Genomic DNA, 15,501 nt, shown 5'->3' with positions numbered 1-15,501 from the left:
GGGTATTTAAATCTGTTGGTAAACGTGTTTTGCACTTTTCATAAATTTGCACGGTTTTATAAATTTGTCATCTAAAGAATTGTTGTAGCAGTTCACAATTGGTTAATAACTAAAGGTGTTTCTAAGAATACAAAGTTCTGCTTAGTGTAACTAAGACTGATGGAAATAAAGGGAAACTCTGTATGTAGGAAAGTAGGAGATATGTAAGGAAGACTTAAGGAATGGAAGGTAAGGGAAGGTAATTTTGTCCTAAATGAGATGGTTGTTTAGAAAGAAATGGCTTGGGACAAAACCTGAATGCAAAGGAAAGTTGTGGAAGGTTTGTGAAGGGAAATCTTCAGAAAAGGAATTTTATCTATGGTCAAGAATGGATTAAGATTGAAATGAATGGGTTTTAAAGGTACATTGGTACAAGACTGAAATTGTCTCTGTTCAAAAGGACAATGTTTTCTTAGATCAATTGATCTGCTGTTAAGAAAATGTAAATGGTTTTCTCTTTGCCAGCCCAGAAAACCCAGTTTCTATGTTTTGTTTTATCAGGTGTTCAACATCCCTAATTATATTTAGGCATGTGCTTCAACACTTTCTAAGATTTTAGGAAATGTTGACAAGATTTAAATCGTAAATCTCTTTAACTCAGGCTTTTCCTTGGTATGTGAAGTTGCTCATGAAGTACTACTGAACCAATGATAAACCTTGGGTTACATTTGGGAAAATGCTATAACTATTCTAGAGATTCTACGCACTTCCTAAAGTTTTAACGTTTTGAGAGATCATCGCTTGATACTGTAATTATGGAAATGTTATGTATCACAGAAGTAACCTGATTTCCTTGCAGCTAAATTGTATAAACTCTCCTCATCAACTCTAACCATATCCATTCTGAATTTTTGTCATTTATAATTGTTTTAATTCTCTTGTAAAATTATCTTCAAGGAGATTCCTGTAAAGGACTTTCAGGACAAATACAGATATTTGATATGCTTGAAAATCCTAAAACTGAAATGGGTAAGAATTTCCAAATGGACTTAAGCCGCATTCACCAGAATTAGTAACCTGGGACTAAATGAACTAAAAGATTATATAGTGTTGTGTCTCTTAATGTTTTGTCTTACTTTAAACATTGCTGGTTCTCTCTAATGTTTGCTCTTCCAGACTAGGGATACTTTTTCTTAAGTTATCTGTAACTTTACAGAGATGTAAAAGTGCTCATTTGTAAAAGTGCTCAAAGCATTCACCTTTTCTCTCCATCTGAACCCTCTGAAACCAAAAGGTCTCAGTTAAGTATTCTTTCTTCCATAGCAATCAGTCATTTGCATAAGTTCAATAAGAGTCTGTTCTCCTTTAACAGGACACCATTGGAAACATGGGTTATTTTACCAAGGCTTTGGCTGGAATGTCATATTTGAGAAAGACATGCATAGACTCAGATATGACCAGACAGCTTTAAAGGAACTAAGGTTGACTTTATGAAACCTGGAGCCATAAAGCCCCTTGGGACTGTTGGCCTGATTGATACGTTGCTTACAGAGTTCCCAGCAGCCTCACCAGGTGAGTAAAGAATGTCACTCTTTGGTAGGTGCGGAGACTCAGAAGAGGCATTCGCCCAAATTAACAGGTATTGCAGGCATGCCTGATGGCAAGTATGTGGCTTGGCTTCTGGCCCGGAGAGGCTACTAAAAGTTCAACCTAGAGATTCCTTATACAAAGTTCCAGCAAAGCAGATTCTAAAAGATCTATATGATCACACTCAACTGTTCTTGCTGAGCTTATGTAAATAATGGGCCAAGTTTGTTAAAACTGGACTTGTTTCACAAGTGAATTAGTCCTGATTTGGCTATCTCTGTAAATGAGGGTTATTTTAGAGAGAAAAATTGTTTTAGTAACACCTTTATGGATGTTAAATTCTAGATTTGATTGTCTTTAAATGTTTGTTTACCTATGCTAAACAATTTGAGGTAAACTTCAGAAAAGTTGCACAATAGCTTATTTAGTCGATCTTATTATTTTGTGGATATATGAACAAGACCCCACAGCACATGATTAAACAACTGGAAAATGGGATTGATTCCCCTACAATTGTATAACTTAACTAACCCCTTATGTGTGGCTGGGATAATGAAATTGCCTAAAAGCCACCATACCACACTCCATAGGATTAACTATGGACTTGTGGAGATAATGGATGACCCCACTTTCTTTATGAGTGGATTGGATGATGCATGGCGGACTCCCCTTATCTCTTGACAAGTTTTCTCACTTGCCAGTGATCCTCTGTAATCAGGATATTGTTAAGGCTGGACCACTCAAAGGTCTTATTGGTTTTATCCCTTAGTCATATTTATCTTAGAAGTCACCTCTGTTGAGGTGCAATTGCAAACAGATGCTTTAGCGAAACTTAGAACAGCCTTCCTCATAAAAAGAGCCTCAAAGCTCACTATGGGACAGTCCTTGACTGTAATGATGTCACATCAGGTCCAGATTTGTCTTAGAAGCCAAAGGCCACCAATGGAGGATGTAGGCCAACTAATTAACTATTGGACTATACTTACAGATATGCCAGAAATAATATGTAAAATTTGTCAGACTTTAAACCTAGTTACCTGTATGCCTGAACCTGACCTGTACTCCTTTCTCTATAGAGCAAAAATGTTCAGAGGTTATTGATCTTGCTTACTCTATTTGTCCAGATTTAAGATGCCCCTGTTAAAAATATGAATGACAGTTGGTTTTCTGATGACAATAGTTTTCATAGAGAAAATAAGATAAGCTAGGTGTGCCAAAGTGCTCACTAGCACTTTTCAATTGCCAAAGCCTAAAAACATTAACACTGACTCCAAATATGCCTTCCTGGTACTACATGCCCATGGAGCTATTTGGAAGGAAAGGGGATTGCTGTCAATCCATAACTCCCCAATCCAATATGGGCCTAAGTTCCAAAACCCTCCTTATTGCTATACTAAGGATGGCCTTAGATGTCCTGACAGCAGCACAGGGTGGCACATGTGCAATTATCAAGACAGAATGTTGTGTGTACATTCCAGACTATCACAAAAATGTCACAGGACTAATAAAAGACATGAATACCCAGATTAAGGCCCTACAAGATCCTTCTCTCTCAGTGAATGGTTAAGTTCCTGGTTTGAAGGAGGGCTATGGCCAAATCTCCTTTTCGGGCTTCTCATTCTTATCGCCTTATTAACTTTAATATGTTGCTTTGTTCCATGTTTCTCTACTTGGTGCCGAGACTCCATTGCTGCAATGACTTCACCACGACAGATGATCCTTACCACGCGCAAAGACACTCCTTCACTGTCAGCGCTGGATTCGGCTGCCTCTGCCTTTCGTAACTCCCCTATACATTCCTCCACTGATCAATATTGACCCCAGTAGGTAGGGACAGCTCTACGCCCCTATTCAGCAGGAAGAAGTTACAGAAGAGGAGACCTTCCACCTTCAACCACCTTAAAGATTTAAGGGTCAAAATTGTTCAGGGGGGAATGATGAGGGAGCAGGAGGCTGGCTGAGGACAAAGCAAAAGCTGGCGCCTTGCCTTGCACCACCCCCTTCATCCGCACCCCTCCATATGTGTAGCATCCCTCAGGCAGCCCTGACTGCCATGAACAATAAGCAAATAGTTAACTTGCAGAGCTCACAATCCTGCTAGACCGGAGTCTCCCTTGGCTTACAAATGTCCTAAATCTCACTAACAAAGACGATTGATAGCAGGATTGTGACACCCCACCAAAAAGTCTCCCAAAGATCTTAATGTTAATGGCTGGTCTAAAGACAACATTGATCCAGCAGCAAGGGCAAGGCCTCCGGCAGGCCTGGAACATCCTGGCACCTTGTAGGCCCTCTTTAGCATATGAAAACTCCACTGAAACCTCCCTTCCCCTCACCTTCCCCCAACAGCAGGGTACATAACCTGCCATCCCTCACAACCCGGGGCAGCAGCTCTTCCTGCCCACGGGTCCTGTCCCCGTGCTTTAATAAACCACCATTTTGCACCAAAGATGTCTCAAGAATTCTTTCTTGGTCATCGGCTCCGGACCTCAGCCCACCAAACCTCACCTAGGTTCTAGAACTTCATCAATATGGCTTGAGTCCTTATAAAAACAGCAGAGTCTGGGCCAGTAAAACACACAGGGAGAGCAGCCGTGTGAACATAGAGACCGGAGGGACACAGCCACACACCAAGAGCGTTGGGGCGGCTGGAAGCTGAATGCGGCAAGAACACATCCTCCCCTAGAGTCTGTGGAGGGAGCGTCGTCCTGCTGACACCGACGGCCACCTTCTAGCCCCAGAGCCACAAGTAAGTTTCTGCCGTTTCAAGCTGCCCCATTTGTGGTACTTTGTGGTGGCCTCCCCGAAAGCTATTTACAACCCTGTTATGATGTATGATCAACCCTGGGGCCACAGAGGCCCAAGGTCATCCGTCAGCAGGTGGGAAGCTGGAGCCCAGGCTGGAGTCTCAGCCACTGCGCTCTACTGAGCCTCAAGACTAGACTGGAACCTTCTTTCATCTCTCGTGATGGATGAAACGGGCAGGACACTCAAGCTCGCAGAGCTGGTCCATGAACCTGCAAAGTGGGAACAAAACCCAGATCCGAAGGCCAGGGACTCGCGGGAGCTCAGCTGCGGAGCTCAGCAGGGGCTCGGCGTGAGCAGAGCGCGCTGAGGAGCGGAGCTCCCTGACGGGGCACGGACTCGCCGGCGGAAGGGCCTGAGCGCCTCACTCCAGAGCTCGCCCACCCCACCAGCCCGCATCCTGGTCCTCTTCCCTGAAACTTTAACCTGACCTCAAAGGGGCGAGGACGCATCTGGTCCGGGAGACAGTCTGATTCATGATTCAAAACTCAGAAGCTTCTCGCTCTCAACCGAAAGCCCGGCCCCAAGCCCCAGCTAAACAAGTTAACTTTTACATCTCTACACCTTAGAAGGAGGATACGTAAGTAGCTCCATTTCCAATGGAAAACATTTTCCTATTAAGTAAAGAGTCACTTCTGCATAATTCTGTAACTTTCCATTTCCATGCTTAGTCGTAGTCTCTTTTCCACTGTTCTTCCTCCTGACCGCGTACGACTGCCTCTAACGAAGCAGAGAGAGGGAAACAGACAAGATTTCTTCCATATGCTTGTGACAAGAGGAAGCGAAGGTCTCAAAAGCAAATACTTTCAGTCAGCAAATAACTACCATAAAACAAGGATTTAAAAGTAAGGACAGTCATTACGTTCCTTTATCGTACTCGACCAGTTGCTTCATGTATAAAAGTCCCTCTAAAAGTATTAAATAAAAATAAAAATTTATTTTAAATTTACCACTGGTAAGTGTATACACAGTATAAGGAAAACTAGACCATTTCCAGATCACCGCAGTCCACACACAAACGGCTAATTCACAATCTTCATTCTGGTTTTGTCCTGAATCCCACGAAAACACCAGTTTTTTTGAGTCCTAAAGCCAGTCTTCCTTCCTGTTACCAATGAACGCCCACCTTTTGAGGAAATAGTTTTCTTTGTAAATACTCCACCAATTCCACTCTTGATTTTAGCAACTCAATCTCATAATAGGGGACCTGTAAAGGGAGGGAAATAAAAGACATCATAATGGGTCCACACTGTGAAGTCACCTTGGTGTCCTGGTTTCCTGAACCCCCGTGGCAGAGTGCAGGCTCCCGGGGGGCGAGGCGCACAGCCCTTCGTTGTGTGGCCCCAGGGCCTCCGACAGTGGCTGGCACACAGTTGGCACATAGTCGGGGCTCCGGGAGCCAGAACACGCGGGAACAGTGGTGCTCTAGGGCCGGCAGGAGCGCAGCCGGAGCCGGAGCATCGATACTCCGAGCAGCAGGGTCCAGTCTGATGGGGGAGGCAGCCAGGGCAGAAGGAGAGCCCGTGGGGGCACTGGGGGCGGGAAAGGGGCCACAGAGCTCGGCGTGGCTGTGGAGGGTCCTGAGCGCTCAGGTGCAGAGGGCTTCTCGCTTTCTCCCGTGAGCGGTGAATGCAAAATAAAGGCTTTGGACACGCAGTGGGGTGCGGGCTTGAGAACATCCGTCTGGGGACGCAGCTGAAACCCGCGGTGGGGAAGGGACCAGACAGGACAGCAGACACCGGCAGCTCCAGGCACCTTCCTCGCAGGAGCCCCTGGTGGGCCGCTGCTGACGCGACCACGAGCGAGGCCGAGGCACAAGGGTGGGGGGACCCCGGATTTCACGGGGCCTCCGGCTACTCCCAGCCGTCGAATCGGGGGAACCGAAAGCACAACAGGTATTCTACTAATTTAGAAATTCTAGAAGCAGAGGTTAGCATAGCTTATGGAGAGTACAGGGACAGAAGGTGTGAATGTTCTATATTTCCAATATACATACAGAGATTAAGCCTAATGAACAGAGTTGGCCTTTACACTAGATGTAAGATTCTGGGTGTCCACTGGGACCAGCACCGTGGACAAAGCCCATCACAAGCAGCAACTGCTCTCGCAGCAAAGGCACCCTAAGTCGTACCTGCACCACGTGGAAACCCAGCAGGCGCAGGTGTCTCTGTTTCGTGGCTTCCTTTCCCAGTAAGTGTTTGGTATTCAGAGAAAACCTGTTTGGATCATCGATGCACAGCGCTACCCTGAAAGATTGGAGGGAGAAACTTAATTTTTTACTATTTTTTAAAATTCTTTATTTAAATTCAGTTTCGTTAACAGTGTATTGTTAGTTTCAGAAGTAGAGGCCAGGGACTCCCCAGTTGCGTGCATCAGCGCTCCCAGTGCTCACTACACCGAGCGCCCCCTCAATGCCCATCACCCAGTTACCCCGTCCCCTACCTCCCTGCCTCCCCTCACAGCAACCCTGTTTGTCTCCAGTTAAGAACCTCTTACGGTTTCCTCCCTCTTTCCCCTGCCTCCCCTATGTTCATCTGTTCATGTGTTCGATTCCACATGAGTGAAATCATACAGTAGCATTTGTCTTTCTCTGGCTGACTTATTTTGCTTAACATAATACGCTCCAGCTCCAGCCACATTGCGAATGGTCATCCTTTCTGATGGCTGAGTAATACTGCACCGTGTATGTACACACCACATCGTCCTTATCCACTCATCTGCCAGTGGGCATCTGGGCTTTTCCACAGTTTGGCTTATGTGGACATCGCTGCTATGAACACTGGGGGGCACGTGCCCCTTTGGATCACTACGTTTGCATCCTTGGGGTAAATACCTAATAGTGCAGTTACTAGGTCATAGGTCGCTCTATGTTTATTGTCTTAAGGAACCTCCTGTTTTCCAGAGAGGCTGCACCAGCTTGCATTCCCACCAACAGTGTAGGAGGGCTCCCCTTTCTCCGCATCCTCGCCAGCATCTGTCATTTCCTGTTCTGTTAATTTTAGCCATTCTGACTGGTGTGAGGTGGTATCTCAGTTGGTTTTGATTTGTGTTTCCCTGATGCTGAGTGATGTTGAACATCTTTTCATGGGTTTGTTGGCCATTTGTGTGTCTTCTTTGGAGAAATGTCTGCTCATGTCTTCTGCCCATTTCTTGACTGGTTTATTTGATTTTTGGGTATTGAGTCTGAGAAGTTCTTTACAGGTTTTGGAGACTAGCCCTTTATCTGATAAGAGGGAGAAATTTAATTTTTAAGACAATCCAAAATACTTATATATTCTTAGTGGCAGAGATTCGCTTGGGATTCGGTTATTCCTATGTGTCAGCATGATTTCCAGTAGCTCACAGGTGTGCTATCCTTTCCTGTGTTGAAATGGCACTCAAGTTTATTAACATTAATGTCTATGTTACACGGAATTTCCACAATCGGGATGCTGCATGCCAGTGCCTTCACTTCTAGAACCTCGTCTCCTCTCCCACCCTGGGAAAACAGCATCGGTTACCAAGCCTGCCAAGTCTCGCCACATCAAACCACACCAGTTTTCTTTACCTCTTATGCACATCTTCATTGACTGTAAATGGCAGTACTAATCCTTCTTCGTCTAATTTAATTTCAACATCTGGTGAGAGAAGAAAGGAAACATTCTCCGTGTGATACCCTCACAAACACTACACGCCTGTCCTCCTCCTCCTTCTGTTCTGAATTCTTCCACACTGCGATGGGCCAGCCACGCTGAAGTCTGCGAAGTAATGACCACACCAGACCATGGTGAGAATTTCACTTTAACCAGCTCTACAATCACCCAAGTCAGCCTTAAGTTAAGGAGGCTCCGCCATGAGAAAACCAGGAGTGGCGCCCTCTAGATACCGGGCAGGACAAGAACCTCGCCTTTCTTCTTCTTCTGTAGAAAGTGGCGGGAATCCTTCAACCCAGAGAGTGAAGGAAGCCCTTTAAGCGAAGCACGAGTATAACCTCCGCAAGTCAGGACTTTCATCACTGCGGCTCCCAGAGCCTCCCCGAGCAACGCCTCCTGCACCCTGATGTGCGGCCGCCGGGCACGGCGGACCACCGCCTCCTTCCCTCTGACGTCCTGCCATTCCTTCTGTAGAAAGAGCCTGTGTGAAGAAGGTGAGCTATGATCACCTGAAGCTGATAAGGCACTGTCACCTTTGAGCTGACTTTCTTTTACTCATTAATTAAGGAAAAAAAACGTGACGGGCATAAGAACGTGAACTCTCTGGTCAGTGCTGTGCAACAGAACTTTCTGTCGCGAAGCAGGTGTTTTCACCTTTGCTGTCCATCACAGCATCCGCCAGCCTCCTGGGTGTTTAAGTGCTTGATGTGTGGCTCATGCAACGAAGGACTGAACTGTGGATGGGTTTTCAATCGAAGCTGATGGAAACTTAAGTAGCCACGGGGACTACTGGCCGCTGCATTGGCCAGCGCTGCCCTGGATGGCGACAGCAGCTAACAGGGACGCAGCGCGTACTACAGTCCCGGTACCTCTCTACACTTTCCCTTGGTCCTTATGCAATTCTGGGTCACTGTGCTTCTTACATTCATTTTACAGAAAAGCAGCAAGCAGAGAAAGGTTACTCTGCCCAAAGACATTCCGCTACCACATGGGACTCCCCTGACTGTCTGGACTGCACCCCCACCCCCCCAATGTGCCTTCAGGGAAGGGCCACCCCTGCTACATTTCTAGACCTTGCAGGGGCGACTAAATCCCACAGATTCCCAAAGAGGACAGCATGCCGAGGCTGGTCAGGCACAGCAAACCCCCTACTACTTACCTATTGTGTAACAATACGGCGTTAACACTTTCGGAGCAAAATACGATCTTGCTCCCAAAAGGTCAACCAGTCCAATCTTCACAAATTTGTAAAGCTGGAAATCCACAGGCGTCTCCAGGGAAGAACATGGAGTAAGAAATGATCTCACTCGGTATTTAGGAAGAAGTTTCTGACCCTAAAAATTGGATGTTTAAACATGAGAAAGGAAGAAATGATACAAAACAAGAAAATAAATCCAATAGTTCAATGTATCTTATAAATATGTTTTAAAAGTAGTCAGTGGGGGCCCCTGGGTGGCTCAGTGGTTTAAAGCCTCTGCCTTTGGCTCAGGTCATGATCTCAGGGTCCTGGGATCGAGCCTCATGTTGGGCGCTCTGCTCAGCAGGGAGCCTGCTTCCCCCTCTCTCTCTGCCTGCCTCTCTGCCTACTTGTGATCTCTCTCTCTCTCTGTCAAATAAATAAATAAAAAAAAAGTAGTCAGTGGTCACAGAAAGAAAGGGAGGGGTAGAACAATAATGCTATTACATATTACAGCTCCAGAAACATCTTTGGAACTCTTAGAATTACTTTACGGGCCTTGAGGACACTCGTGTTTTCAATAGAGGACAGTATGAAAAAGGTGACATTTCAAATCAGGGAAAAAAGGATAGCTATATAGTAAATGCTGCAACTGGTAGTCCACCTGGGAACGAGCTAAGTGAGAGTTCCAGCGAGCACTGTGGACTATCAGAAATTCCAGGTGAGATAAAGAGCTAGATAAAGAAAGGGAAATGATACTTTTGAAAACTTAGAAAAATATTTATACTACCTTAGGACAGGTAAGGTATTCTCAGTGAGAGAAGAAACCTTAAAAGATGGATAGATTTTACTACAGAAAACTTAAAAATTTTTATATAATAGAAAGATACCATAAACAATATTAAATTAAAATTAAAAAGTAAGAACTATAGGGGCACTTGGGTAGCTCAGTCAATTAAGCGTCCAACTCTTGATTTTCAGCTTAGGATCTCAGGGTCCTGAGACGAAGCCCGCTGCCGCAGGCTGTGTTCAGTGTGGGTCTGCTGAAGTTTCTCCCTCTCCCTCTGCATCTGCTCCTCCCCTGCGCCATGCACACACACACACACACACAACCTCTCAAAAAAAAAAAAAAAAAAATTTAAGAACTACAAACCAGGAGGGCACCTGGGTGGCTCAGTGGGTTAAGCCTCTGCCTTCAGCCCAGGTCATGACCTCAGCGACCTGGGATCGAGCCTGCATTGGGCTCTCTGCTCAGCGGGAAACCTGCTTCCCCCACCCCCTCTCTGCCTGCCTCTCTGCCTGCTTGTGATCTCTCTCTCTGTGTCAAATAAGTAAGATCTTAAAAAAAAAGAACTACAAACCAGGAGAAAATATGTACAACATACACAGATATACAGGAACTAGTATCTCCATCTCACAATGTGTTCTAGGATGAGACAAAGAGAAAAAGGACAAGCAACCGAACAGGAGCGTGAGTAAAGACACGGATTCGAAGAGGATTCGTAGCAACTTAATTTCCATGAAGCACTGTGGAAGTACGTTCAACTCGTTATTGCTCATGAAAATGCAATTTAAACATGTGACACAGTAGTGTTCCTCAGGGAGCCGAATGGTAACAATTAAAGGACTGATAACACACAGCGACAGAGGGGCAGGGCCATGGCCGGGGAAGGGACATCTACAGCCATCAGCGCCAACAAGTGTGTAGGTAACTCAGTCATCTCACTTTCAGGAATCTAGTCTCTAGATTGAAAAACAAAAAGGCTCCAGTAGGGAAGGACACGTAAGAAGGTTCACTACAGCCCGCTGATGGAGAGAAACGCTGGGGAAAAACCTGCGAGTCCAACAATGATGGAACAGAATAAGTATCTGGAAATGGCGTGCCATTCCTAAAAAGAGCACATGTCACCTTTGTGTACTGTTCCCAAGGAATGTCCATGATGTACTGTGTATACATAAAAGCACCCTGTCCTGGCAGTAGCCCCATTCCAAGGCAAGAGAGAAACCAGGACAGTGTTCGTGCCATTGTGTCCATTTGGACATAAAAACTGCGGTCAACACCGCTCCCTCAGGGATGGAAGGAGGCTGGGCTAAGTCACTGCTCTTAAGCTGCCTTAGCACTGTTGAAGCTGCTTTAAACAAAATAGCTGGCGGTGGTGGGCGGGGGGGGATGGGGTGGGGGTAGCCCAGTTGGTTAAGCATCTGCCTTCGACTCTGGTCATGATCCTGGGGTCTTGGGATGGGGCCCCGCACCAGGCTCCCTGCTGAGCGGGGAGCCTGCTTCCCCCGCTCCTGCTGCTGCTCCCGCTGCTTGTGCCCTCCCTCCCCCCACTGTCAAATACGTAAGTAAAATCTTAAAAAAAAAAAAAAAAAAGAAGAAGAAAATAGTGGCATCTCCATTTTTACACCTTACTCTGAAAGGAGCTGCTCTTTTTATTTATTTATTTATTTATTTGACAGACAAAGATCACAAGTAGGCAGAGAGGCAGGCAGAGAGAGAGAGGAACAGAGAGCCCAATGCGGGGCCCGATCCCAGGACCCTGGGATCATGACCTGAGCCGAAGGCAAAGGCTTTAACCCATTGAGCCACCCAGGAGCCCCTGAAATGAGCTACTCTTAAAGGCGATCCAATGTGACCCGGAGGACCAGGCAAAACGAGCAAGTCTGGAGATGCCATCTGGGACCCCACACATGGGGCCTGATTAAGTCAGGACAGTTACTCTCTAGAGGCCTAGATGGGAAGCACAACCTCCACCTCAACTAAACAGAGAAGAGGGAAATTTCTGGTCTGGCTTAAACATGTGCTTGTAATCATTTAAGATTTGTTCAGTCCAGAGATTCGCAGCTTTGTATCCAACAGCTGTGGGGAGCGCTAAAGCTCTTCACAGCCCTCAGAGGGAATCTAGGGGCGCTCTGACTGTGGCACTTGATGAAATATTCCAAGACACCCTGTCGCAGGAAACGGTCCCAAGTCGGCAGCAATGGGGTAATTTCTCAAAGAAAATGTTACCGGGTGGCAAGTAACTCCAAGTGAAGGAATGTTCCGCTTTCTGATGTGGTTACTGAGATAAAAAGAGGACAAGTTTCAAAGACTAGAGGCGTGGACACAAAGCAAGCTGCCTCCATGGCGGAATCAGGCAGCAGGGCTCTCGCTCTTACCTTATAGAAAGGGCATTCTAGGACTGCGCTTAAGAACAGTTGGGTCAGCTGTGCGAGGCTCAGTCTGTCCAAATGTGATTCTTCACCTGAAATAAAAAAGCGTTCCGGTTGGGGTTACATTTAGATTTTGTTCTGTGTGATGACAGAAAGGAACATCCAGGAACGTACAATGTATATTAACCGCCCCGGAAGTAACGTACTTTTAAACGACCCTGGCAGAAGAACGTGTCAGAGTTAAGTACGCTTGCCATCCGTGAGATCTCATTTTAACTTCCAAGGAACTCAAGCTCCAAATGACAAAATATAATTAAAAGAAACAGGTATGTTAAAATCAGTACGGAGTCCCTTGAACTGGAGACATGGACACCCGACATGTCTGGGTGGCCATCCACTGAGCTGACGGACGCCAGCCTTTCAAAACCGGGAAGTCTCCAGTTGCCCTCACAGCTTCTGACGTGTTGTGACTATGACCGGGGCTACGTCATCCCACAAGACTCGGGCCGGCAGTCTGTTGAGCCAAAACTCTTTTCCCTGTGTGTATTCCATCACCCTGGAACTCTATGTTTTGATTTGCACCTGACTCTCTTATTAAGGTTATTACAAAAGGGGCAAGTGTATGGGCAGACAGGTGCCTCAAAAACCTCACATGTTCCAGGGTTAATTTCCCCACTTGAACTTATAACCAACCCACCTTGCAGCTTTTGAAGAAAATAAGGGCTGAATATTTTTGCCATGAAGTTGACCGGATGGCATTCAATTAGTGAACACGTATGGAGAATTTTCAGTAGTGTTTTGGGTGGAAAATAATTGAAATGAGTGAGCAACGTGTTTTCTAGCTTTCTAAAGAAAGCAGAGGCATTCGGGGGCAAGTAATTGAGTTTTCCAAATGGTTCAATTAACTCAGAGATCTGATGAGGTGAGAATTTTTCTGATTGGCAAACAAAGGTTTCTGCCACTGCATCGAGGATGGATTTTGAAAGAATCCGCTTCCTACTGCAGTACTCCGTGACCTTGCTGACAACCTCAGGATCCAAAGTGAGACACACTGAGGCTACATGCTGCTCAAGAGCTTTTGTAAAAAATCTGTCGTTGTGCCCAAAGTATATGAAAGCCTCTAAGACTTTTCTGAGCTCTTCATTAGTAAAACGAGGGATATGCCTCACAACGTATTTTCCCAATTTTATAACCAGAGGAAGTGCCTGGGTTTGATCAAGAACCACCAGGGCACGGAGGATTTGGCTCATCGATGTCGGACTCAAGCTGTAAACTACGGACAGAGCAAAGTTGTTTAGCTTATTAAGAAATGCTTGGTGTTGGCCCACTTTTTCAGTACAAGCCTGCAGGATTCTATAAAGAGCCACGATACCCTCAGGGGTAAATTCTTCCAACTTTTCCCTTTGCAGCTGACATATCACCAGTTCTAGTGTCGTGCAGCCTGGCCCCTGCAGTTTGATCAGACTTTCCCCAAGAATACAAAGACTGTGGACTTCCAGGCCACCCGCTTTGAGGCGACGCTGGCATTCTGCCACCAGGCTCAGAACCAAGCTACTGTGGGGATCCACATGCAACAGAGTCAGAGCTTGCAAAGTGGTCACCAACACCGTGTCTGGCAGACCTGAGGGTTCCTGCTCACACTGAATGCACAGCGCCTGAAAGACACGGTTCTTTAGTATTTCTTTTGGCAGCTTTTCATCACCATCTTTTCTCTCCACTTCACAAATCCGCTGTAAGGCGCCTGCTGCTAGAGTATCAGGCAAAGTTTGCAGTTTGCAGCTTATAAAACTCAACACTTCTTCTGAGGACGTGAAGCTGTTTAGTCTCCTATAAAATGTCTGCTCATCCACACTTGTAAGACTTTGTTCAGGCCTGTCCCAGTCGTGTGCTTGAGAGAACACTGCCTCATCAGCCGGATGAGGGTCATTTCTGTTTTCTGAATGGAAGTTTTTACAACAGCCGTGATGGAACCTGACCCCGAGAGGCTCAGCCTGCGGTGAGCAGAACCACGGACACAGACGCTCCTCGGCTACCTTGTGAACATGAATCACAGGATGGTTTTTCAGAGCGGCCAGAGCTCGGTGGATCCGAAAATCAGATAAATGGCAAAGGTTCCTCCACAAGGTAATTAAGGCCATGCCATCAGATTCTTCACACTTCTTGATTTACCACTATAGGAAATTAAAAAATTAAAAAAAAGTCAAATACATACAGTGCATACTCCAACCACATGATTGCTTAAGAAACCGAGCAGGAGTACTGGAGACAAGTGACTCATAAGCCCAAGTACCCAACACCAGTCTCCGCAGCGGCAGCTTGGAAAGGCGGCCGGCATCCAAGAGTCATACTCACCGCTACCTGGCATCCTCCCGCCTCCCCCTGCTTTACCGGCAGAGCTAACCCTCACCACACAAGGCATCAAGTACTTCTGCTCATTCTACAGATGAGAAAACTGAGCCCAAAGAGGTTTGCGCGGCTCATCCGCGGCCGAGCGGGGACTCCCCCTCGCGCGGTCCGCACCCGAACACGCCTCCTGCGCGGCGGCTGGCCGCACTGCGTTTGGGAAAACACACCCAAAGGGGGCAACGGTAAACGTAGGGGCCACGCAGAGCGAGGCTCCAACGCGGGGAAACGCCCGAGGCGTCGCCCTCCTCGCGCAGTTCCGATCCGGCCAGGGCTGAGCAAGAGCGGGCTGAGTTCGGGGAAAAAGGCAGATGTGAAAGAAGGGACACGACGCAGCGCACGGAGGGGAAGGGGAGAGCTCCGGGTCCACCTAAGCGCTCGCGTGGGACCTGGGGACACGAGTGGGCAGGCCCGGGGGACGCGCGCCCCAGGACCCGCGTCTTCGGAGGGAAAGGACCCCACGCGCCGGGCGCCTGTAAACCCGGCGACCCGGGAACCTGCGCTCCAGCCCGGGGAGTGCAGGGGCGGCGGCCGGAGAGGAGTGGGCGGGCCATGGCGACACGGACACCTCGGCGGCGCCGCGGGCTCACGTTGCGGGGCCGGGACACCTACCGCGCTGGGACACGTACGGCGCTCAGACCGCGGGAGCTCCGAGCGGCGCCGAGCCACCGGAACCTCGTGGGCTTCCGTACGGGCAGATGCCCCACCCCCAGCAGCTAGGCGCATGCGCAGAGAGAAGGCCACGCCCGCGCCGGGAGCTCTGTG

The 15,501-nt window shown here is 47.2% G+C and overlaps 1 protein-coding gene across 3 annotated transcripts; it reads right to left on the bottom strand.

Annotated features, from left to right (window-relative positions):
• Window positions 1–5,209: 5,209 nt before the first annotated feature.
• Window positions 5,210–15,450, bottom strand: FASTKD3 (FAST kinase domains 3). Of its 3 annotated transcripts, none has more exons than XM_082723257.1 (7): window positions 15,366–15,450; window positions 13,031–14,504; window positions 12,340–12,425; window positions 9,163–9,337; window positions 7,919–7,988; window positions 6,503–6,617; window positions 5,210–5,578 (listed from the first exon to the last, which is right to left on the bottom strand). In XM_082723257.1, exons 2-7 carry the CDS (start codon window positions 14,469–14,471, stop codon window positions 5,480–5,482), a joined length of 1,986 nt encoding a protein of 661 aa, XP_082579383.1. In that variant the 5' UTR covers window positions 14,472–14,504; window positions 15,366–15,450; the 3' UTR covers window positions 5,210–5,479. The 3 variants fall into 3 exon arrangements, with proteins under 3 accessions (XP_082579383.1, XP_082579381.1, XP_082579382.1); XM_082723255.1 differs by lacking the exon at window positions 15,366–15,450 and adding an exon at window positions 15,107–15,340; XM_082723256.1 differs by lacking the exons at window positions 5,210–5,578; window positions 6,503–6,617; window positions 7,919–7,988 and adding an exon at window positions 7,995–8,484 and having other exon boundaries at window positions 15,366–15,448.
• Window positions 15,451–15,501: the final 51 nt, after the last annotated feature.

This window comes from Mustela nivalis (assembly GCF_964662115.1).
Source record: "Mustela nivalis genome assembly, chromosome: 3".
Lineage (NCBI taxonomy): Eukaryota > Metazoa > Chordata > Mammalia > Carnivora > Mustelidae > Mustela > Mustela nivalis.
The sequence above is the reverse complement of the archived record's forward strand: the minus strand, read 5'-3'. Positions and strand labels throughout refer to the sequence as shown.